Raw genomic sequence first — 26,181 nt, 5'->3', positions numbered from 1 at the left:
CCTAAACAAAGTATCTTTGTCTAAGTTAAGTCTGTGGTTCTTCTCTTGCACTTAGAAAGAAATGTGTCAGGTCTAGGTTAATGTTTGCCTTAAAAATTGCATTAACAGAACCTTAGTCATCCCATTGCCACATGCACAGCACCCCCATACTGTTTCATGGTTGTCCTAGTAAAAATGCTCCGGTGCTGGAAATCTAGGTCTTGCCATTCTTACTGGCTGACACATTCTCACTGAGAAGCCATTTTCTTGTCTTTGCAGGAATGGTGTGTAACAATCTTTGAATTTCAGAAGGCTTTTCCTTCCCAATAAGCCTAGATGGCATAGATTTCACAGCAATACCCCTTGGAAATATGAGAAAATGAAATATTTTTTATCTCTTACCTTATCGACATAGTTTGCAATTTCTATCAGCCTCTGCTTAACTTTTTCCACATCCTTTCCCTGTCTCTGAAACTTAGAATGTAAAAGAGTAATGCATAATCAGCAATAGTATCGTCACAATTGCCTGCAAAAATCACCTACCACTGGCAGACTGACATTAACATTTGGGGTTTAAATGCATAAAAGGCCAAAGACCCATTGACTTCCGCGGGACTAGGATTTGGCTCAAAATGGCACAAAATTTGGCACAAATTGGATGAAGGGATTTTGTTTTCAGAAAAGATTCTAAAATCCCTTACACTCCTATGCAGAATCTCCCGAGGATTGTTTTTATTGCACAAATGGAAAGGTTCTTCTTTTAACGGTCTCTGCTATTGCGAGAAAGTGATGTTTGCTGTTTAACCAGCAGTGTTCAAGAAGTGGAGTCTGTCACATTTTGAAAGAAAAAATGTAAATTGGAAAATAGTTCGTACCAAGATTTCACATCTTTGGTTTCACTCCAGCCCGTTGAGATATTTTTGACAATCTGTCTCTTTTACTTGTTTTGAAACCCACTTTGCAAACTCTGCATACAGTCTTGCTTAATTCAGCATAATTGCCAAACTACAAGAACCAACAACACTGAATTATGCTGTTTACTCTAGACAGTGATGGTCTCCAGAGGTCAGAGTTAAATAGTGCATTGGGGGCTCAACCACCTCACTGGGTCATGGCCAGTGAATACTTACAGGCATCCATTTAAATTACTGAAAGAGGTCCCAGATGTTTGTGAGCACTAAATTCCTTCCAAAGTGTTGCAAGGAACATTTTGGCCTTGGAACAAATACTTGTCACCCTTACACTGTTTTTAAACAGTCCTTTCTGTTACTGTAGCCCTATTTAGATGACAAATGTTGTTTTAGCAATGCACAGTATTGTTCTCTTAAGCACAATTGTTTGCAGCACCATGAAAACTGAACTAAACAATGACCTTCCCTCCAATACTCCCTCTACTAACTGCATCTTCTCTTTAAAACTTTCTTACCTCTCGATTATCTGCAACAATAACAAGCTCCACATATTTTGTTATCTTCAGAGTCTCCCTCTTGTGCTGCCAAAACAAATATAAATAGAAATCTGTTTTTGCATCAAATAACCCTGAAGACCTGAGTATCAGCTCTCGCTCACCCCAGCAAAGACATTGTCAAAGAGAGTAAAAATTTCCTTCTCAAGCTTCACGCCACTCAATTCTTGGTCTCTTTTCTCCTCCTTACATAACCCTCTCCCTCTTCAATCAGAGGAGAGGATGTTTACATGGCACTCATCCAATCATCAAGAAAGCTGGGCAGTACAGGTAGGCAAATGGCCTTTCTGTAATTTGTAACCTTGCACCTTGCTCTATTTGAAATGGTCAGGTGCCCCTTGCACGATGAAAATCTTTTTTGGTGGAAAGACCTCAGTTGTTTCTTGCAATACTTTCAGAGAAGCACTATGGTAACAGCTTGTAATATTTCACATAATGGTCAACTGACCATTTAGCACAAAATCGAGATGTTGAGAACAAAATTAGTCAAGGGACCAAACGACATAAGGAGAAGAAATTCTTGAATTGTCTGTACACCAATTCTAAGAGCCTGGGTAACAAACAAGAGGAATTGGAATTGCTCATTTATCAGCATAAATTTGATCTGGTGGGTATTACTGAAACTTGGTGGGATGGTTCACACAACTGGAATATTAAAGTCAAGGTTTTAACCTATTTAGTAAGGCTTGAGTGAGGAAAGGGAGCGGGAATGGCACTCTGTGTTAAAAATGACATTACCTGTTTCCAAGTCACTGATAACTCAGAAGAAAATGAGCTTGAATGGTTATGGATCAATGTCCTAACAAATAAGGCACAAGATGGGGTACAAGTTGGTGCCTGCTCAGGGCCGGCTCCAGGCACCAGCGCAGCAAGCAGGTGCTTGGGGCGGCCAACGGAAAGGTCCGGCTCTTCGGTGGCAATTCTGCAGAAGAACGAAGTGGCGCGGTGGAGCCACCGAAGTGCCGCCGATCAGTGTTTCTGCCGCCCCACCCCCGGCCGCTTGGGGTGGCAGAAACACTGGAGCCAGCCCTGTGCCTGCTATAGACCACCAAATCACAGGAATAGGATGACCGCCTTCTTACACAGCTATCTATAATGTGTAAGGAAAAAGAACTGAGCGATCATAAGGGACTTCAATTTGAGTGACATATGCTGGAGGTCTTATGCTGCTGGCACTAAAACACCCTTGGAATTTCAAAACTTTAGAGATGACAATTTCCTAACTCAAAAAGTGTTGCAGTCAGCATGGGGAAATTCTATATTAAACCTTGTCCTAACAGATAAAGAGGAACTGACAACAGAACTAAAAATCAATAGTAGCTTAGATACATGTGATCATAACTTGATCACATTTATAATGTGCAAGCAGAATAAAGTCCAGACCAGTGATATATATGTTTGGTGCTTTAATAGAGCCAATTTCACAAAGCTGAAAATATTTATGAGCCAAATCAGTTGCCCCAAAAAGCCACAATCCCACAGCTGAGCAAGAAGACTATACTGGTTAAAAAGCCAACCTGGTTTAGATGGAAAGTGAAGGCAGCTGTATAAAATAAAATATAACAAAAGGTAGAAAGGAGAAGGTGATAGTAAAGAATTTAAATCAGAAGTTAGGAATTGTAGAAAACTAATAAGAGAAGTCAAGGGAGGCCAGGAGAAATTATGGCCTGTAGAGTTAAGGACAATAAGAGGGAGTTTGTTAAATATAATAGGAACAAAAAGAATTCTGACAATGGTATTGGTCCATTACAAGATGGAAATGGTAGAATTATCAATAATACTGCAGAAAAGACAGAAGTGTTCACTAAATGTTTCTGTTCTGTATTTGGGGAAAAAAGAGATGATGCAGTCTCATCATATTGTGATAACACACTTCCCATTCCATTAGTATGTCTGAAGGATGTTAAACAGAAGCTACTAAAGTTAGAAATTTTTAAATCACGAAGTCCAGATAACTTGCATTTAAGCGTTTTAAGACAGCAGGCCAAACAACTTGCTGGATTGTTAATGTTGATTTTCAATAAATCTTGGAGGACTGAGGAAGTTCCAGAAGACTGGAAAAAAGCTAACGTTGTGCCAGTGTTTAAAAAGGGTAAACAGGATGAGCTGGGTAATTACAGCCTTATCAACCTGACATCGATCCCAGGCAAGATAATGAAGCAGCTGATATGGGACTCGATTAATAAAGAACTAAAGGAGAGTAACATAATTAATACAAATCGGGTTTATGGAAAATAAATCATGTCAAATTAATCTTATTTTTTTATGAGATTACAAGTTTGGCTGATAAAGGTAATAGTGTTGCTGTAATATATTTAGACTCCTGTAAGTTGTTTGATTGATACCACGCAACGTTTTGATTAAAAAACTAGAATGATATAAAATTAACATAGCACACATTAAATGGATTAAAAACTGGCTAACTGATAGGTCTCAAAATGTAGCTGTAAATGGGAAATAGGTTCTTGGCCCTACACTATTTAACATCTTTATTAATAACCTAGGAGAAAACATAAAATCATCCCTGATAAAGTTTGCAGAAAACACAAAAATTGGGGTAGTGGTAAATACTGAAGAGGATAGGTCACCTATCTGGATCGCTTGGTAAACTGGGTGCAAGCAAACGATATGCATTTTAATATGGCAAAATGTAAATGTATACATCTGGGAACAAATAATGTAGGTCATACTTACAGGATGGGGGTGTGATATTATATGATTAAAATATGACCATGTAGATCATTGTTGCTACCACTGTTATAAAATTGCAACACATCTTATACAAAAAAGTATGTCATGTAACATGTGAATGGAAAAGTTATGATTTGCTGAATATGATTATCCTATTTATATGTGTATATCATCTTTGTATCTGAAGTTATGAATACTGACTATGTACCAATATTTCAAATGTGTTTGCTCCTGGGGTGACACCCACCAGGTAGTTTACATCCAGTCTAGCCAGCAGATTGTGAATGGATCATTCAAGTTGCTGACCCATTAATGAGCACAATGGGTCACAGAAGAAGCTCATTCCTGCCCAGTGGGTCTTCCTGTGGACGTTTTAGCCAAAATATGGGTAATGACTGCTTCTATGGCTGGGTCTACACTACCCGCCTGAATCGGCGGGTAGAAATCGACCTCTCGGGGATCGATTTATCGCGTCCCAACGGGACGCGACAATCGATCCCCGAATCGACACTCTTACTCCACCAGCGGAGGTGGGAGTAAGCGCCGTCGACGGGAAGCCGTAGAGGTCGATTTTGCCGCCGTCTCTACAGCGGGGTAAGTCGGCTGCGATACGTCGAATTCAGCTGCGCTATTCGCGTAGCTGAATTTGCGTATCTTAAATCAACCCCCCCCCGTAGTGTAGATGTAGCCTATGACTCATCGCAGCATGCAAGGGCATGTGACACTGGACTCAATCTTGTGCCTGTACTTTTCCACAAACTGTGCTGGGGGCTTTGCTTGGGACAATGAGTTTCCCTCCACATGGGAGAAACTATAAAAAAGCCTGGAAAGAGCCATTTTGCCTCTTTCCTGTTCTGATCTCTGGACTATGGACCTATACTAACGGGAGCATTCTAACCAAGGGACTGAGGACCTTCCAAGCTTTTGGATGTTACCAGAGACATTATAAGCCAGCAGTTTATTCCATCATTTCTTCAAACCTGCTACAAGAACTTTGCACTTATTATATGTATTTAATTTCCTTTGACCAACTCTCACTTCTTTCTTTTCTCTTATAAATAAACCGTTAGATATTAGATACTAAAGGATTGGCAACAGCATGATTATTGGGTAAGATCTGAATTATATATTGACCTGGGTATGCGGCTAGTCCCTTGGGATCAGTGGAACCCTTTCGTTGATGAAACAGGTTTTAAATAACCACTCATCATTAAGTCTAGCATCTGGGTCTTGAAACAAGGATTATGATACCTAAAGAGACTGCATTTCTGACTTCTTGTTAGCCAATGTGGTGAGACAGAAGTTTACTTTTGTTACTGCTATGGTATATCTTAAGGAAGAATAACCACCAGTTTGGGGCGAGTCTGCTCCACTTCTCAGCAGTTTGTCCTGAATCTAGTATTCTCAGTTGTGACCCACTGAGGCACGGTGACAGGGGAACTTTATGCTAGGAAGCAGGAACTCTAAACAAGATTTGGGGGTCCTGGTGGATAATCGGTTGAACATGAGCTCTCAGTGTGATGCTGTGTCCAAAAGAGCTAATGAGATCCTGGGATGCATAAACAGAGGAATCTTGAGTAGGAAGAAAGAAGTTATTTTATTTCTGTATTTGGCACCAGTGCAACCACTGCTGGAATACTGTGTCCAGTTCTGGTTTTCACAATTCAAGAAGGATGTAGATAAATCGGAGAGGGTTCAGAGAAGAGCCATGATAAAGATTAAAGCATTAGAAAATAGGCTTTAAAGTGCTAGTCTCAAGGCGTTCAATCTATTTAGCTTAACAAAGAGACGGGTATGGTGTGAAGTTATTACAGTCTATAATGGCTCTTCAATCTAGCAGAGAAAGGTGTAACATGATCCGATGGCTGGAAGTTGAAGCTAGACAAATTCAGAGTGGAAATAAGGCATATTTTTTTAACAGTCAGGATAATTAACCATTGGAATAATTTGCAAAGATCTATGGTGAATTCTCCATCACTGGCGATTTTAAAATTAAAATTTAATATTTTTCTAAAAGATCTGCTCTAGGAATTATTTTGGGAATGTTCTATGGCTTGTGTGCTCCAGGAGGTCAGATAAGATGATTACAGTGGTCGTTTCTGGCCTTAAAGCCTATGAATCTATGACCACTTAGAAACAACAGTGAGGAGGGAATGAGGAGTGAACTAGGGGAGATATGAAAAGGGAATCAGTGAATGACATAAATATGGGAAGCTACAAAGGAACATGAACTACATGAACTACAGGAAAAAATGGGTGAGTGGAAGTGATGGATGGAGAAGAAAGGTTGTTGAGGCGAAACTGGGAAGGGGAGTAAGATTAGGTCTGGACGGACTCAGGGAGAAGGGAGATAATGGGAAAGGGAAAAGAAAGGTAAGCAAAACTGGATGGAAATAAGGATTGTGAAAGAAAACACAGAAATACAAGCTTCATCCTGGAGGTTGCAAAATGTTACTAACTTCATCAATGTTACTAAATTCATCAATTTTTGGTGTCCCACAAAGAGACTTAGAGGAGGAGGATGAAAAATTACTGGCAATTGTACTCTTAATAATCCTATAACTCTGAAGTGTTACACGTTTTATTATAAGCAGATTTTATATTTATTCATTCTGTATAACATTTAAACCACAGTATCTATATAATAATCAAACTACAGGCAGAGCAAATGCTCTGAACTGGCTGGGCTGGAGAAATCTATGGCTTAGTGCACCATTTGTGTGAAGTCTGGGGATTCGCATTGATTAAGCATCTTGATTTACCCTTCCTTTTAAAATCTCTATCCACAAATACTGGGCATGGGTGAAACGTTACATTACTGAAATAATCAAATGACTACATGTTCCTATGTGTGGCAGAGTGGGTTTCTCTGCCACTGTAGTTTTTAATAGATATCTGAAACTTATTCTGAGCTGTTGTTCAGAAAACTGCAGATTTGCAAGATGCTTTGGTTTTCCCCAAAGCTAATACTAAGACCATAGATGATAGCATAGATGTAAACATGTGAGAAATGCTTGGGCATGCCAATCAATTTAAGCCATCCCAAAGTAAAACTGCTTGGAATGGGGAAGATTTAGAAATTGAACAGTTGACTGGAGGGGCCTAATCATATGAGCCTGTGGTGACTTATTAGTGTATTGAATCTATTCCTGTGACTTGGCCAGAGGCTGTGTGTGTTCCTCAGATACAATATTTATTTATAAAAAGTACTTAATTATCACTTCTTTCAGCTTGTCTTCTGAAACTAATTGCATTGTGGTGCAATCTATGTCCTGACTTACCCATACTTACAGCATTAGAAAAAGACGCAGCAACATATCTACAGCAAATGTATATGTATTTAGAGAAAAAGAAATTTGGTAATGTACTGTTTAATGTTCCTGCAAGGCAAATGAATTTGTTCCAGTACATAAATAACATCCCTTGATGCCATTTAAACTGTTTTCCTTAACACTGAACTTAACATAAAGACTAAATGAACTAGGTAGGCAATGTGACTATAAACACTAATATTTCCCATTTAATAAAAACTGTGCGCAGATTTGTGCTACTATGTTACTCTTGAACATCTCAAACATTCCCTTCTACAAACCCAATCCAAGATGCACGTGAATTTGTGGCAGTATTTTTTCCATCTGGTTTGAAAGTCATTTATTTTATACAATTTCCATTAGCTAGATGCATTGCAAGTCAAGTACATTTTCTCCTACATGAAAACAATTACAAATGATATATCCCTGGAATAAAATGCTGAGAACATGTTCTGTGTGCATAAGATACTTTCCTATTACAATATAAAGGTTTGTTTAAATTTCAACATGTATTATTAGGAAAGTAACATGACTATAATGTTCTCCTTTCCTCCTTGGGTGGGCCAACAGCTATTCTAGACATTGTCAACTCCTTTCTTTAAGACTGAATTGCAAGTGGCACAGGAATCAAAATATATTACCAGAATTTGTAATCTGCCTACAATTCTGCATCACCTCATTAATGAAAACAGGGAGGAATTAAAATACGAGCAAGAAAAATGATTAAAGGCCTTGATTTAGCAAAGCACTTAAGCACATGTTTAACTTCAAACACATGCTTATGTTCCATTGTCTTTAAGAGAACTTACCATGTGGTTAAATGCTTTGATGAATAGAAGCCTAAGAAACCGGAGAGATTAACTCATGGACAAAGTGTAAAAGAACTAAACAAGTATCGATTGTCAAAGCAGTAAGACTCAGATTGTGAGTGGCCCCTGCGCAGGGCTGGAAGCTACCCAGGGCTCACTCACAATCTGAGGAGCATAAGGCCTGCTTGCTCCTGCTATTCCCCAGGGAGCAGGATGTTTAAGGCAGGGTTGTGACTGCATCCCTTCCCTCTACATCAGTCAATGGAGCAGGGCTGGCATACCACAGGGAACATTCTGCCTAATGCAAGGAACAAACTGTGCTCCTCCTGTGCACAAGGAGCAGCAGCAAGAGAGAGTGCACCTTTGGCAAGGCACAATTTCCCCAATGTTCCTCCTTGGAAAAAGCCATATTTTGACCTAAGTACGGCAGGAGAAGTGATAGCCTCCTAAACCAGTGATTTTCAATCTGTGGTCTGCAGATCCCTGGGGTCCGCAGACTATATCTAAGATTTCCAAAGAGGTATGCACCTTCATTCGAAATGTTTAGGCATCTGCAAATGAAAAGAGGTTGAAAACCACTGTCCGAAACCGTATGTCTAGGTAGATCCAGAGAGGTATAATACCAGAAGTCATATGTTGAACTTTAGAAATGGGAAAATCTCTCTACACTGGAATCTCAATCCCAAGAGAAATGGCAGAAGCTCCATTTGCTGGGCTGTTTAGAACTAGGTTGGGCTAACCATCTGATATTGTAGTGTATGGAACCATGGAGCAACAGCAAAGAAGAGAGAATTTAGCAGGGTCTTTTCCAATCATCTCTATTTTACTTGATTTCATGATGGTCACCCACCTCAAGGTGAAATCTTGGCCCCACTCAATGGAGCCTCAATTTCACCATCCATGCATTACTTTAAATGATACACATGTAGTGCAGCAATTAATTTTGATCTGGATATTTCACCAATTTCTGGAAATTAGCATAAGGAGATAACCAACAATCCAGAAACATAAAACTATCTTTCCACTTACCCTGCTGGTGAATGCTTGAGAAGACTGTGGTGTGTCATCAATAGTGATGCCAGAGATGTTGAATTGGTTGCCACAAGATCCGGAGGCTATTTTCAGGTTCTCGGCTTGGTAGATCTTGTGTTTACTTGTAGCATTTTCCAATGGCTCCAGAATGTAGGTTTTATTTTCAAATAAAATAAGTCCCCTGTTTATAAAAGATCAGAAAATGACACATTGCTTTTAAGTGCTGATGTGTGTTTGCTTTCAGCCAACCTACAGGTTTTAATAATGATGATGAAATATGAAAACTGATTTATAACATCAAAACCTACTGGGGTCTGAGACACCAGTGATGTATGTGTCGTCTAGGCATACCGTACTTTACAAGAAGTAAAGGCAGAGAGAAAATATTCCTCCTCTGAAATATTGTGCTGTAGAGCACAATTACATTTGTTTGATGTGTTTTCCATTCTTCCCGTGATGCATTACCACTGCGGAAAGGAGTTACAACACATCTGCATTGTATCTGGCAAATATTAACGAACAAGAATGTAGTGAAATACTTTTATAAGAAAAAATACAGAATTCATTATGATCAGCAATATGTATTATAACTTTTAAAGTGAATGCTGCTGCAAGCAGCAAATCTGCCAGTTCAAAGATGAACCTCAGTATCAAAATGAGTTATCGGATACTGTATGATAGGAAATTATAATGGAGCCCAGATGCAATAACCACTGGATTTCTGTTTAATACAATCAACTCCAAGAATAATATGTACTGCAATTTTATCTGCCACCTAAGGATCTCAAAGAGTTTTACAAACATTAATAAAGTAACCCTTGCTAAACACCTGAAAGCTACTGTATGTAATGGAGAGATAGTGGCTCAGAAAACAAGTAACTTGATGAAAGTCCCACAGGAAGTCTGTGGAAGAGCTTGGAACAGAACCCATATTTCCTGGCTTCCAGTCCTATGCCCTGGCCAGAAAACCACTCTCCTTTTACACTTCTTACAGCTCACATAAAAAGGGTTATTACATTGGATACTGTCCTGCCACATTCACTGCAACAGTATAGCAAATTCCCTTTACCTAGGGGAACCCCCACTGGTATCAGAGCGCTACCATAGTGCTCTTACACCACCTCCAACTTACTCCCCACCGCATAGGGAATGTGACCAGAGTGTGCCAATGCCCCAGCAATCCCTAGTTGCTGGACCAGCCCCTCAGGGGCTAATGGTGGCTAGCGTAAAGTACAATAGACTCATACTATGATAATATCATTTGAACTGATATTCAAAGCTGCCCATGTAAGGTTGTACCACAGAATCAAAAGGTTGCTCTAATTTATACCATGGACCAGACTGGCATGAAACTGGCACAGACAGGCATAAAGGTGGTTTAGAAGCCAGGACTCCAGCTCCTAGGTGGAAGTTAAAGTAGGAAGAGAGAGTATGACATTTACCTATTTTTCATATTGGATGGTATTGCAAAGTGCTTTACAATGAGTTGAATCCTTAGTGCAGTGACTACATAATGGTAAGCAGAGGATTAAAAACCAATTGAATTCTCTGAAACAGTGAACACAAAGCTTTGGCTATTTGAACCTGCTCTTATTGAGAAAGGTGATGCTAGGCAGGGCACTGGAGATAGTTTCTTCCTTTCTCAGGCCCCTTCGCTAATTAAGGGTTACAGTAGGGGAAAACCTGTCAGGCAGTATCAAAAGGCAGGAGAGAGATTGTTGAAGAGTTACAGCACATGACATCAGGAGATCAGGTTTTACTGGGTTACAGTGTAACAAAAGCAAATCAGCTCTCCACAGCTGTTTCTCCTTCTGTAAAATGGGGATAACATTTACCTATCTAACAAGGCTGTTGTGAGGCTTAATAGATTAGAACCTCAGCTGAAAAGCACTACAAAAATGCATAGCATAATTAATTTTTACCATATCTGTAAAATAAGGAGTTTTAATCCCTGAACACTGGCAAAGTTAAAGCAGAAGTAATTGCATTCTGCTTGCCTAAAATTCCTGTGAAAGCTGGAACTGACTATGACATTCTTCTTTAATTCCTGACCTAACCTGCTGTGTACTGTCCAAGTGTGCTGTGAAACAGCTGTCATTTTTTCAGCCCAGAGCTGGCTTCATTTCAGTGGTGTGTCTTCCTTGTGCATATGAAGTGTATACTTTTCATACGTCTGTGCTTGTGATAAAGGTGCTCCGTAAGTTAGGGTTACCATATTCTGTGCCTCCAAATGGAGGACACTCCACGGCCCACGGCCCCGCCCCCAACCCCGCCCCCTCCCCAAAGTCTCCGCCCCCTCCCCTGCTTCCCGCGAACATTTGAGTCGCGGGAAGCCTGAAGCAGGTAAGGGGGGTGTGGGGGGAGGAGGCGCGGCCCAGGCTGGCCCCCGGCGGCTCCAGCCTGGGTCGGCTCGGGCCCTGGGGTGCCGGCCCCGGCCGACCACCCCCGGCCCGCCCAGCACTGCCGGCCCCCGGCGGCCCGGCGCACCCCTGGGCTCCCCGCGGGCCCGGCTGACCGGCTCCCCGCCGGCCCGGCTCCCCGGCTCCCCGCCGGCCTGGCTCCCCGGCTCCCCGGCTCCCCGCCGGCCCGGCTCCCCGCGGGCCCGGCTCCCCGGCTCCCCGCCGGCCCGGCTCCCCGCCGGCCCGGCTGACCGGCTCCCCGCGGGCCCGGCTGACCGGCTCCCAGCCCGGACCCCGGCCCGGCCCCGCGCCCCCGGCTCCCGGCCCTGTGCCCCCGGCTCCCGGCCCTGCGCCCCCGGCTCCCGGCCCTGCGCCCCCGGCTCCCGGCCCGGCACCATGCCCCCGGCCCCGCACCGCCGGCCCCGGCCGAGCACCACCCAGCCCTCCCGATTTTCCCGGACATGCCCGGCTTTTGGGGATTTCCCCCCGGACGGGGATTTGAGCCCCCAAAAGCCGGACATGTCCGGGAAAATCCGGACGTATGGTAACCCTACCGTAAGTATAAGATATTATACTTATTGTTATGGCAGGATGGATCTCTGCATGCTTCCTGGGGCAGTGAGTGAAAAGTGTCCCAGAAGATTGATAACACTATAAATGATCTTTATTTTGAGGATGAAGACTGGGTTTTTCACCATATTAAAAAGTCTAAGTAATATCCTCCACAAGAAGATCTTTACGAGAGAGAGGCATAATTTACTGCTCTGAACAAAACCAGGGTCCAATAAATCCTTCATTTGCCACTCCCTCGGTAGCCTTTGGCAAGTCACTTGAGGCTCATATTTACCCACCGCACAGGCATGTTTTGTGGACTGTTAAACCTTTACAAAAACATTTTGAAGATTAAAAGCATCAGATATGGGTATTAAATTTCTACAGCAACCCATATAGCTGAGGCTGAGATGCACTGTTTTGGAGCATTTATAATTCAGTGATAACCATTTCCTCCAAGAGCTTTACACCTAGTGTATAATAGCTAAAACTGAGGGGAAGTGTTTTCACTAGCTTAAAAAGAGAAGGACTAAGACCGAAAAGTCCAAATTAAGAGTAATGTGGGAAGGGACAGAGAACAAGCAAGGTCTAAGAGAGAAGAAGAAGTGGCATAATTTTAATGTGGTATTTCCTGACTTTAGTAAATTTAAACATCAAAAACTTAATGAGCCACTGATATTGGATTTTTTCATTAAATATTATATTACTTTCATTCATGTGCCAAAATGGAACAGTGCAAATGTACAGTAGGATGAAGTACTGTAACTCCTCACTTAAAGTTGTCCTGGTTAACGTTGTTTCGTTGTTACATTGCTGATCAATTAGGGAACATGCTCATTTAAAGTTGTGCAATGTTCCCTTATAACGTTGTTTGGACCAGAAGCCCCCCATCAGCTCCCTGCTCCCCTAAGTTCCCTGTGCAGCGGCTGCCTGCAGCTCAGCTGTCCCTCCCCGCACTGCCATGTGCTGCTCCTGCCCTCTGCCTTGGAGCTGCTCCCCGAGATTTCTGCTTGCTGTGCAGGGAGGAGGAGAGGAAGAGGGGGGCTAATGTCAGGGTGTCCCCCTCCCCCCTGCTCCTGCACCCCGCTTACCCCATCTTCCATAGATCAGGGGGACACACCAGGGCTCAGGACGGAGGGAGCTGGCAGCAGCTGCAGTCTCAGCAAGCTGATCTAATTAACAAGGCAGTGTACTTAAAGGGGAAATGCGCATATCTCCCTCCATTCCTGCTGCCTTGTAGAATGAGAGAGTTAACCCTGGAGGTCTCAGCCAATTGCTAGTTCATCATTTAGCAGTAAGAGAAATATCCCACCCTCTGACTCCTCCACCTCAACCAAGCTTCACAATCATCATCACTGTGTACCAGTATTAAATTGTTTGTTTAAAACTCATATTGTGTGTGTGTATATATATATATAACAGGGGTCGGCAACCTTTCAGAAGTGGTATGCCGAGTCTTCATTTATTCACTCTAATTTAAGGTTTTGCGTGCCAGTCATACATTTTAACATTTTTAGAAGGTGTTTTTCTATAAGTCTATAATATATAACTAAACTATTGTTGTATGTAAAGTAAATAAAGTTTTAAAAATGTTTAAGAAGCTTCATTTAAAATTAAATTAAAATGCAGAGCCTCCCGGACCAGTGGCCAGGACCCGGGCAGTGTGAGTGCCACTGAAAATCAGCTCGCATCCTGCCTTCGACATGCGTGCCTTAGGTTGCCTACCCCGATATATAATATAGTCTTTTGTCTGGTGAAAAAAATTTCCCTGGAACGTAACCCCCTCATTTACATTAATTCTTATGGGGAAATTGGATTCACTTAACATCGTTTTGCTTAAAGTCGCATTTTTCAGGAACATAACTACAACGTTAAGTGAGGAGTTACTGTATAAAAGGCCTGAGACAAATTAACTAACCATTATGAGTCACTGGAAAACTTCCGTACAGTGTAACTCAAATGAATAGTTCTCCACTTTTGTTTAGTCTTTTAAGTCACCCACAAAAAAGGCTGAGGTTGGGAAACTTGGGCAACATTCCCTTTGCTCCCATAATTGGCAACTCTATAACACAATTTAATTAAATAATGGTTGTAGCCTCTCTCTGGTGTAACTAATCATTTAACTCTGACAGCTGCTAGAGACAATAATGGAAGCAGAATTCCATGCTTCATTGTTTGAGATGGGCAATTCTGACATTTTTACAGCATTGACAGCTGCACAACACTAAATACTATACCACATTTAGGTGTTGTTTCTTAAACTATACAGATTACTAAAAGTAAGATAATACATGTTGTATTTTGTATTTAAACTCACACAAAGTCCTTATTTGTATGATACAATTAGTTAAAAACCTCTCACTTCTCCATCAGCATCATGATCACAGAGGTTTATCGAAGAAATTGCTCACGTTGTACAATGCACAAGTTGCAAGTGGTAGTATCATTACTACAGCTTCCCCAATGTATTATTTTGTAATCTCAACCATTGTCCAAAGTCACTCAATAACCACTATTTCCCTTCCATTGTATTTTCCCCAGGAGCAGGAAATGTGGATGCAAGTGAAGAGAAGACACCTAATTGAGTGACTAATCTCATTCTCCAACTAAAGTACTGAGACTGGAACCCTTAATTCACTGTGCCGCTGAAACACCCATCTTGAATGAGAATACAACCTTTTAAGAACAGCTCTACCTTCGCATACAGGCCATCATGCTGTAGAAAAATCTGCAAATTCAACATAAAGGAAAATATAACTTTCAGTTTAATGCATTGTTATTCTTTGAGTGCTGCCTACAGGATATCAGCACCTGGTTTTGACCATTTGTAATAAGATAATGAATATCAAATATGCATTATCTTGGCTGGCTCTCTGTTTTCTCACTAATTTTCTTTTCCTACAAATGCATTTTTTCCAATAATCAGTGCCAAATACAGCACCTTAAAAATGTAGTTAACTGAAAACTTCTACGTCTTTCCTTCTTTTGGTGGGGCGGGGATGAAAGTAATTGTACCTTACAGCCTTTCAGTGTTCAGAATCCGATGCAAATAAAATAAATCCAAAATTACTCTTTTCCTTGTGCATTTTTGTCACAGATTTTTCAAACAGGCTTGATTACACCCACACTGCTTTTGCCTCTTCCTCATGAACATGGGTTTCTCCCACTCCTGCATAGTGCACACATTCTCAAAGGCCAAGACAGGATATGCCTCAGCTGGGATGTTCTCTTCCAAAGCAGAACAGCCAACAGTTGGGATTTTCCGCTGAATACCTTTTTGTTTTAAAGAATAAAAACTAGTCAATGCTGTGAGACATTTATTGATTTTACCACCACTGCATTGTATATTACTAGTTTTTACCAAGAACCATTCAAATTTTGGAAAACATCTGGGGAAGAATTATTACTATAGGCCAGTTCATATGAATATGAACCCCTCCATAACCTAGCTTCTATTTACTGGAGAGAATGCCTCCTATCCTATGCTCCGGCCCAGCAGTTATGATATAATGGGGTGAGCTGGCTTTTTGCATTTAATCCAGTGCCCACTGAAGTTAATGGAAATAATTTAATTGATTTCAGTGAGTTTTGTGTCGGGGCCTTTGTATCTAATTTCAGCCAAGAGTAGTTTTCTCAGTTCACGGTCCTCTCTGGCAGTCCTCTCTCTTGGAGGTCCTTGCTGGCTGCATTCACGACATGATGTTGAATAATAATAATTAAATTATTCAGTTCTTTTCATCTGTAGAGCTTTATAAAGGAGGTCAGTACTTGTACCCCCATTTTACAGATGGGGAAACTGAGGCACAAGGAAGTTATATGACTGCTCAAGATTAGTCACCAACCCAGTGACAAAGATGGGAATAAAACCCAAATCTCCTGCATTCCAGACACATGCTCTATCTTCTAGGCCCCCAGGCCCTTGCTGATGTAAAGTCCATTGATTTCTGTAATCTTTACCCTTGGCCATTTTTAGGTTCCCTCCATTATTTTTCATTTTTCTATTTCTGTCTAGGCTACAGCAATCTTTTTTGTTTCAGAAATTTTATGTTAACTGGGAATTTTCCTGTTTGCTTGGTGGGGTAGCTGTTGGATTTGTCCTGGGTTCTGGACGGTAGTCTGTTTGGAGCTTTATTTTTTATTTTAGGCCTCAGTACTGGTATTACTGTACAGAGCTAGGATGCCAGATAAAATACTGTATAATTTCAATGTTTTGTTCTCCATTTCCCAGCCAGCACTAATGCTCATTGATCCATGCCTTACAAATGCAATAAGTACATAACGTACAGAACATGGACCTGAGCAAATATGACAGGAGGAGCCATTAAAGGATTCTAGTGACATTGTGTAACATGAGTGCTCAATTTTGGTTGGAGTTCTTTAACCTGTCCTTTGAGATTGTAAATAGTTAATGGCCAGCACGCCTCTCTAGCACAGGTATAAACACCAGTGTAGACAGTGAGTAGAGCTGACATGCCAGAACCCTTAGGCTATATACCCTACATGGCTCTCTACATGCCCAAGCAGTGCCTCCCACACTTACTCTGCTAAAAATATCAGTGTAGTTTCTTGCTGCCTCCCTGCTGCCAAAATCTTTCTCTGCTGTAGTGAAAGGGTCCAGCAGCAGGGAAAGTCTATGGGCAGCAAAGTGGCAGCAGGGAAAGGCTCTGGAAGTTGCCCTCTGCCGGAGCCTTTCACTGCATCAAGGAAAAGCTGTGGTGGGGGACGGAGGGAGGGGGCAGCAGGAAAAGGCTCCAGCAGTGGGCAATTGCCAGAGCCTGTCCTCATTGCCTATCCTGACAGAGCCTTTTACTCCCCTGTGTAGCTACCTGTATCCTACATGCTGCCACAAGTGTAGACAAGATGTATGTGTTCATAAAAGGTGCCTAAATGACAGCGTTAGAGACTGAAGTATCAAAAAGGGAGAGCTCATAGACCTGATGGGGATCCATCACGGATCTCCTGAGATCTACCAAAGGCTTGTGCTATCTGCACACAGGCCCTGTGCCTCTTCATTTCTCCCCAATCCTTCCAGCTAGTGGTGGGTCATGAAGTTGGACGAAACCTGTGACGGAGCAAGGAGGGAACTGGAAGAAGCTGTACTTGGTGTGAAGGAGTTTGCCTTCCGAAAAGACTCCCTCTTGAATAGCTGAGTGACAGAAGCAAAATTAGGAGCCCCTCATCACCATAGTACCAGAGCACCTTCTGGTATTGCATTAAATGACATGACTAGCATCTGTAACAGGGGGTACATTCTCTCTCTCATATCCTCACCTCCTCCTCCTATCTCTGTCCTAAAAGCCCCATCACACTTTCTCCATTTCATCTTCCTGCTCAGTAACCTCCATACTCCCACTCCTTCCTACAGTTAAGAAGGGGTTCCTTGGCCCCATAGTTAACTCCTTCCTATTCTCCTGCCCACAAGAGAAACAATCCCTTGCTCACATCCACAAATAGCAGCAATTTGAGCCCCGTTAGCCTTCACTACTGCATTGACAAGGCAAACAAGGCTCCAGAGGATTGATCCCTCCTCAGTATGGGCAGATCCCCCTCCTCTGTGGAGTGGGAGAGAACACAACGTGGAATTCTCTCTCCATCCCACTGAAAGGAAACTTAAAACATAAAATAACAAATGCAGTTATTAATTGCTGGTTAACTTGCCAAGAACCTCCTGAGGGGAAGTGTAATTAGAGGGAATAACTCCACTTATTTAATACATGACAAAATGAAATGGTCTATTCCATTCCCCCTTCCTTTTTTTAAAAAACAAAACCTAATGCAAAGCCAGTAATATTTCATAAATCAACAGGCTTTTGGAAATCTTAAAATACAAACGGGATTTTTCTTTTCCAGCCTGTCAGCAGAAGAGTGGGCCCTGCCAATATAAACCATTGATGCATACTTGTCTGAGAAATTGTGATACTAAAGGAAAACTTGGCTAGGGCAGCATTATCCGAAGCTATGATATATTATTCTGCTGCATTGCAAGTGGAGAGTTAAGTAAATCAATAAATCTGATACCCATGAATGCAATTAAACATTTGGTTTTAATGAAGCTCAAAGTTATTCTCCTTTCTAAATAAAAACAATAAAAAACCCTATTACCATTGGGAGAAGAATGTATATGTAATTTGCCTTAGTACATGAGAAATGTACTGAAATAGAAGACTGTCTCAGCTGTGTATATTGTGTATTCATTTTGGGTGAAATTCACCCCTATACAGAGGCTCAATGCAAGGCCTATGTATCAGTGAAGTGCCCCTTAAGTCTAGGGAGTTAAGTATTGAGAAGATCTCATGCTGCCCCTCTGCTCAGAAGTGAATTTAACTAATTATGAATATTGTAGCTTCAGTAGTTCATGCTCATTGCCTATCCCCCATGCCCACACATCATCCTGGTTCTGGAAACTGCACTGCCATTAGTTAATGTCTCTCTGTATTTCCTGTGTACCTGTTCTCAAAGGTTCATAACTCTGCAGACAAGCTCAGCTGGAAAGAGTCTTCGAAAATTGATTCAGCTCCTTTTCAGTTATACTTGTAAGGGAAAATGTTCTGCCAGCCTCCATTTTATGAGCACTGTGAACCCTCAGGAGTGCAAGCCAATCAGGTAAGTGTGCAGACAATTACACAGCGTGTATGTGCAATTGCACAAATGTGGAGTTCGCTCAAGTTTTGGATGAGCATGAAATGAAGGCCGTCTGAAAGGAATAAGAAACATAGCCTTTATTGTGTTGATATGTACCAATTTTCCAAATGTGGAGTCCAATCTACATTATATTGACTTCAATGAGAATTTTGCCTGCGTAAGTAGTCCAAGATTTGACCTACATTGCCTTAAGAGCATTACTTCCTTCCCCTTTGTAACAGTATGGCCTACTGGATGTAGCACAGGACTGGGACTCAAGAAACCATAGTTCTCTATTCCAGGTTCTACCACCAGCCTGCTGGATGACCCTAGGTAATTCACTTCATCTCTCTGTGCCTCACTGAAGTATTGAAATTTCCCTCCTTTGTACAGAGCTATAAGTTCTACTGATGAAAAGCACAATATAGGAGCTTATTATTACATACATCAGAACTTAAAGCTCTGACTCAAATCAACAACAGAGAGAAATTCAAAGTGACCACTAAAACAATGGCTGTGTTGTTTTCAGGTACTACAGCATAATAAGCGAGTTCTCATTTAGATACACCCCATATTCCCATGAACCTGCTTTATGCTAGCAAAATGTCCTTCATCAATCTGAAAATCTATTCCATAGTACAGTACCATGTCCAGAGACTACCGTAACACGTAGTTAGGCAGGTTAATCCTTTCACATTGCAAATCAGATTTATCCAGTGTCACTGCTTATTGGTCTGAAATCCTGGTGCTCAGAATTCAAGGATGGAGTTACACAGAGTGATAATAGAATTTAATGTCCTGTACTTGGGAGTCAAGGTACAGTAACTGTGTTATCAGAGAAAGTGTTATGAGCGAGCTTTACCATTAGAATGGCAAGACAGACCAGGGAAGATAGCTAAGGAACTAGAGGAAGAAAAGAAAGGGCAGTTAATATCAATGCCATTTTACTGTGTTATTTTGTAGCACTATATAATAAATAATATAGGGAAACAGTAAAGAGACACTGAAGTCAAACTTGGCCCCAGATTTGGGGTTGATAAGGAGGCTCTTTTAAATACCGTAGGACCTACAGAAATGATTTTACTTTCTATTTGTTGTTGTGCAGAGACTAAAAATTTCATGTATGTATGACTCTGTTGTGCTTATTATTTAGCAAATATGCTGCACCTGGGCACATGGGGTAAGATTTTCAAAGTACATAAGAAACATAGGAGCAAAAGTTCCACGGACTCTCAACGAGACATGCTCCTACATCACTGAGGCACTTTTTAAAATCCCACCTAGGGTCTGCTGATCAGTGAGATCTCAACATGGCTTCCTCTAGTGTATGCACATGTACCTGCATATGCACTTTTCTAGCACTTGCACCTGTGCATTCAGGTAAAGGGGTTTGTGCATGCAAATCTTCTTCAGACGAATAGGTTTTGTGTGTGTATATTCTATACCCTGCATGCAAAAGGGTTAGCAGATATATATTACTACTTTAAGGTTGTGCAAGCACATGTGGAGGCTGAAAATCATGCCCAGAAGACTCACGTATTCGCTACTAAACTGGAGGGCCTCTTTTCCTGGGAAAGAAAGAAGAGTACTTTCTATAGGATGGCAAAATGACCTTGCCTCATCCAAATCATCACCTCCCAAGTAGTCTGAAAAATCTAATTGGTTTTCTTTTCCGGATGGAAGTGCTGGAAGCACTGATTATCCATCGTTCCTATTTCATGCATTCAATATATTCAGCCTCTCTCCTGCCACTCAACTCCTCCTCCACCAAAGAAGTTAAGCAGCATGCAGACAATGGCATGATTACACTCTCCTATAACCTGCATTTTAGGTAGCTATCAGTGTCAATCTAACTCTCTTTATGCCATTGAAGTCCTAAGTGAAGCAAGACATTCTAATGTTATGTCTGAGAGAAAGTATTATAGTGGGAATATGAAAGCGTGTGTGTAGAAGAAAACTGAGTCTTCTTTCTATCTCTATGTGATTCAGTTATCTCTACATCAAACCCCCCTCCACTTGCATGAGCCACATGTGCTTTTCAAATTTTCAGATTTCACTCTATTCCTTATGCAACACAGGATAGGCAATCAAATGCCATATATAAGCTAATAATTTGTCTTAAATGCTTAGTCACGTGGAAGAAGCTTCACCGCTTTCTGAAATGTGTAACCTTCTCTTTCGGGTCAGTTTCATGCCTTTTCATGCATTATCTTGGTCTATGGGAAAGGCACGTGTGTTTCTCCTGTATAGATGGAAAGGTGTCCAAGATGGACTGCTAGTTTCAGATGGAAAGATGACGGCATCCTGAAATTTAAATGAAATAATTATAATAGTTTGCGCTTCCTTTCATCAAGGGATCTCATGGTGCTTCAACTTTAAGGCTCATGCAACACTCATGGGAGAGTAAGAATTATTATCTACATTTTACAGATGGAAAAACTGAGGCACAGAAGTGACTCGTCCGAATTTGCGCAACTGTGTGGCAGAGCCAGAAACAGAATCTAGGAAAACTAGGCAAGGCTTCCCTCTTTAGCCCATGACTGCATCACAATACTTTCGTGTGAAATTCCATGTGGAGCTAGGATTCCTGGGACTAGATCAGATCAAAACAGAGCCCTGGAGGGAAAAGCAACATAAATGAGGAAACTGCAGCATGTTAGCTTTGTAATGTTATACATTAGTCATTAATTTCTACAATACTCAGGCACGATGGAATGTGTTAAGGACCAAGTGGTTGCTTTAGTTCTGAATTTCCTGCACCATTTAAAACTATTTTTTCTGCATACTAGTAAAACATTCATACTAATAATATGCATTTTAATGTTTCTGACAAAAGAGATTATTAAAAATGTTTTTGTGAGAGAGGTATTATGTGAACGGTGGGACCAAACCTGCGAGGTACTCCGCGCACTTAGGACTTCACAGCAGGCCTTTAGCATTTTGCATCATCCGGCCTTTTATTCCTAACTTATCTTAATGAGGGGAAGTAGATGGTTCAGGGAACTGATATTGCAATATGTAGCCTTTCAACTGTATGTTTCTGTTCAAGCTCAGATACTGACAAAGTAATTATTATCTGTTACCAGGCTGTGAAATGAGTTTTGGGGTCTAACTCAACAGATGTTCCTATCACAAAACTGCTATCACTCATGGGCACTCGTATGCCCAGTCCCAACAGAGAATGCAGCAGTTAAATGGATATTGAGATATATCCTCAACCTAGATGCTCTCCCCTCATGCTAAGGTTGAACCACATTAGCAGAGAAATAGGAAAGCCTGCCCTGGCAAAGAAGATGCTACACCAATAAGGGGCCCAGTTTATCACCAACCTGCCCTGTATGCAGTTACTTGCACCAGTGCAATTTGAGTGAAAAATGTTTCTATTCTGACTGGATAAGGCTTTACATCCACTTTGCACTGGTATAAATGACTGCGTAAGGAGCTGGGTAACAATGACCGGATCCAAAGAGAGGACTAGACTTGTCATTCAGCTGTGAGCACAAAATTCACCAAAAGTGAAAGAGAGAATGAATCAGAGAAAAGAGAGAAACCACATTTAACGTGCAGTCGAACTGTTCTTCTTATTAGCTTTTGTCTTTGTAAATAGCTCTGGGGTGCAGGACTAATGCTATCTTTTATTTTATGCACAAACGGCAAATTTTTCCTAGCTGCGGTAGACCACTTAGCACTGCTTTCACTGTAATCATGCAATTCTTTAAAATATTTAAGGGGCACTAAATTATTTTTTATCTGCCATGAGAATGGCTTATATTTGACTAATGCTGTCTAAAATACCACAAACATAATAGGTTAACTAGAATAAAATTTAGTGGAGATGCCAGATAGATGGAAAAGCACCTTTAAAAATGTTTTCTTGCAGGTAAACAACAGTGGACTCCTACTAACTATGGCCAAGGTTGCCCTTTTAATAAGGATAAGAATTTTGGTAACAAATTATTCCTCCTCTGCTCCTATTATCTCCAAGGCTATAATATAAAAGCCTTGAAAATACCACCACCATACGGAATGCAAAACAGAGGAGGGAAAGGCTCAAATAGTCATGCTGTTTGTAGATAAATTAAACAAACTCAGAAAAGTCTGAGACAGCTGGAAATTTGACAGGAAAACTGGTTTTCCAGGGAGAACACAAGAGCCAATTTACAGTTAATTACTGTGATTTGGAACTGCTCTGTGAGTAAATATCACTCTGTGATTGACCAACTAGGGAGGGTAATTGGTTCCTGAACTATGTCTATGGTGTATTTAAAAACTACCATCAGTCAGTGCCTTTCTGAAAGTTGCCTGAGAAATTATTAAATTGGTTAATTTAATTTTTTTCTTGACATTGTGTCTCTCTCTCACTCTTTTTTTTTTTTTGGTGTGTGTTAACATTAGCATCTAAACTACTTGCTACGTGTCATATCTTTCACCACCACAATTTATTGAGCTTCATAGTCTCATTAGGAAGCAAATTCTCAGAACTACTGGGCTGTTGGAAGCTGTAGGAGTTAGCCACTGCACAGCAGTTCTGTCATTGCTAGTGTATACCATTGCTCACTACCACGGGGCGACACATTTGAGGACTCCACAGCTAAACAAGGACTGGAAGGCAACCAGGTTCTGTCACAGTCTGATAGATATGCCAACCAGTGTACTGTCAGAATAAAATATAGCATCACCTGGGCACGACTGCCATGCGAAAACGGGAATCCCCAAAATTCTACTAGCCTGTTGATGTCCCCCTTGAGCAGCTGTAGGGAATATGCATTCCTCATTAATAAAGAATTAAGGGCAGGAATATAATCAATGCCAGTCACCATGCATTTATGGAAAATAGTTTTTGTCAAACAAACCTGACTTTGTTATTTGAGGACATTACAAGTTTGGTTGATAGAAGTAACTGTGTAGATGTAGTATCATACATTTGTAAGGTTTTTGACTTAGTACTGCATAACATTCTGATTAAAAACGTAGCACTGTACAACATTGATAAAGCACACATTAAATGGATTAAGAACTGACTAACTGACAGATCTCAAAACATAGCTGTCAATGGAGAACCCACTCTCTACACTGGATTCCCAGAAAATTTTGAATCAAGTTCAAGGTCTAGGTCCTTATCTTCAAAGCACTCCATGGTCTGGGCCCAGGATATCTAACAAAATCATCTAAAGCTCTGGGACAAAGGCTCCCCGCCCCCCGGAACAAAGGAGCATCACAAACCTCACCACTTTCTGCTCCAAGCGCAAGTCTGCACTAGAGTCGCAGACTTGGGAATCCCAGCAACTATGGACAAACTGAAATTATTGTCCATTTCCCCTTACAAGTATGTCAATTCAATCAGCAGCTTCTGGTCCAGGGAGCATATTTTGTTTAGGAAACACCATGTGGCTGTATTTCTGAAATGAAGTTTTTTCAGGTTTTCTAGGAACAAGAAATTTCAAAAAAATTGGTTTCAATCCAAACTGGACCAAAACCAAATTTCAAAAAATCAACATTTCTCATAAACTGGAAATTCCAAATTTCAGCCAGCTCTCTGGATGAGACTGATACTGGAATACTGTGTATAGTTCTGGTATCTGTATTTTTAGAAGGATGTTTGAAAATTGGAGAAAGGGCTGAACAAATTATTCATGGGCTAGAGAAAATGCCTTACAGTGAGAGACTTAAAGAACTCAACCTGTTTACCTTATCAAAAAGAAGAGTGAAAGGTGACTTGATTAGTGCATAAGTGCTTCCTGGGGAGAAAATACTGGGTTTAAAATGGATTTTTAATTTAGTGGAGAAAGGTATAATAAGAAAAAAAAGTTATTTACTTTTTACAGTAACTAAAGTTCTTCAACATGTGTGGTCCCTATCTGTATTCCACTTTGGGTGTGCCTCACCTCTACGCACCTGAGTTCAGAAGTTTTTTGCTAGCAGTGTCGGTTGGTCTGTTCCTACACCCTCCTCCTCCTCATGTGCCGAACCAAGGGTATAAAGGGCGGTGTGGACCAACTGCGTCTTCAATTCCTTCTCTACCATGAACCATGCATCAAGGATCAGAAGCAAAGGGGAAGGAGGGCAGATAGTGGAATACAGATAGGGACCACACATCTCAAAGAACTCCAATTACCATACACTATAAGCAACCCTTCTTTCTCCTTCAAGTAATGGTCCCTATGTGTTTTCCACTTTGGGTGACTGACAAGCAGAATTAATTGAGGAAGAAGATGCGATAATCTTTGTGGTACCAATGACTGGAGTACTGCTGTGCTGAAAGATGCATCAGCTGGAGAAGCTTGCACCAGAGTGTAATGTCTATTGCAGGTATGGACAGAACCCCACGTTGCTGCCTTATAGTTTTCAATGAGAGGAACATCCCAAAGTGAGGCTACTGATGGGGTCTTGGCCCTAGTAGAGTGGGCTCTCAGACCTTAGGGAGGAGGGGTGTTTGTTAACTCATAACATGCAGCCTGAAATTCATTTGTAAAGTCTCCATTTTCCATATCCCTCTCATCTAGATGGGTGCCCCATCCTAACAAGGAAATGTCTGATCAGGGCCGGTGCAAGGAAGTTTCGTGCCCTAAGCGAAACTTCCACCTTATGCCATCCCCCCCCCAGCTAACCTCCCTCCCCCCCCCCCGCAGCAGCTAACCCCTCCCGCCACAGCAGCTAACCCAGCCCGCCACCCGGGGAGCCCGCCGCCCACCCGCTCGGGGAGCCCCCGCCCAGCAGTTACCCCCCCCCCCGCAGCTAACCCCACCCGGGGAGCCCCCCTCCATGGCAGCTAACCCCGCCCGCCACCAACTCCGCCTGGGAGCCTCCCCTCTCCCTCCAGCAGCTAACCCCGCCCAGGGAGCCTGCCCCAGCTCACCTCCACTGAGCATGCCAGCGCCGCTCTAATTCTCCTCCCCTCCCAGGCTTGCTGCGCTGATTGGAGGAGAATTAGAACAGGGGCTGTGTGCAAACTCCAAGGTCCCTCCAAATGTGATCTGGAAGAAAATTCCTTACCCCAAATCTAGAGAGTAGTATGACCCTGAGCAAGACACACCAATCAAGTGTCTAGAGCAGTGGTTCCCAAACTTGTTCCACCACTTGTGCAGGGAAAGCCCTTGGCGGGCCGGGCCAGTTTGTTTACCTGCCACGTCCACAGATTCGGCCGATCGCGGCTCCCACTGGCCACGGTTCACTGCTCCTGGCCAATGGGAGCTGCTGGAAGCCAGTACGTCCCTGCCAGGGGCTTTCCCTGCACAAGCGGCGGAACAAGTTTGGGAACCACTGCTCTAGAAAGAGGCTTTTCCATACCGCCTCAGAACACTGGTCCACCCTGTTTGGTGTCG

General features: G+C 41.9%; 1 protein-coding gene across 3 annotated transcripts in view; it reads right to left on the bottom strand.

Annotated features, from left to right (window-relative positions):
* The window catches only part of ADAM12 (ADAM metallopeptidase domain 12), a 308,978-nt gene that overhangs the window by 97,885 nt on the left and 184,912 nt on the right, over nucleotides 1-26,181 (bottom strand). For all 3 annotated transcript variants that reach the window (XR_008445733.1, XM_054035537.1, XM_054035538.1), the window contains exons 6-8: nucleotides 9,285-9,468; nucleotides 1,406-1,471; nucleotides 382-453 (exon numbers count right to left, since the gene is read on the bottom strand). Coding sequence is in view for 2 of the 3 variants with exons in the window: in XM_054035537.1 (XP_053891512.1) it covers nucleotides 382-453; nucleotides 1,406-1,471; nucleotides 9,285-9,468 (322 nt within the window). In the remaining variant the exon portion in view is untranslated. The remainder of the gene's footprint in view (nucleotides 1-381; nucleotides 454-1,405; nucleotides 1,472-9,284; nucleotides 9,469-26,181) is intronic.

Source organism: Malaclemys terrapin, chromosome 7 (assembly GCF_027887155.1).
Source record: "Malaclemys terrapin pileata isolate rMalTer1 chromosome 7, rMalTer1.hap1, whole genome shotgun sequence".
In the NCBI taxonomy this organism is placed as follows: Eukaryota; Metazoa; Chordata; order Testudines; family Emydidae; genus Malaclemys; species Malaclemys terrapin.
The sequence above is the reverse complement of the archived record's forward strand: the minus strand, read 5'-3'. Positions and strand labels throughout refer to the sequence as shown.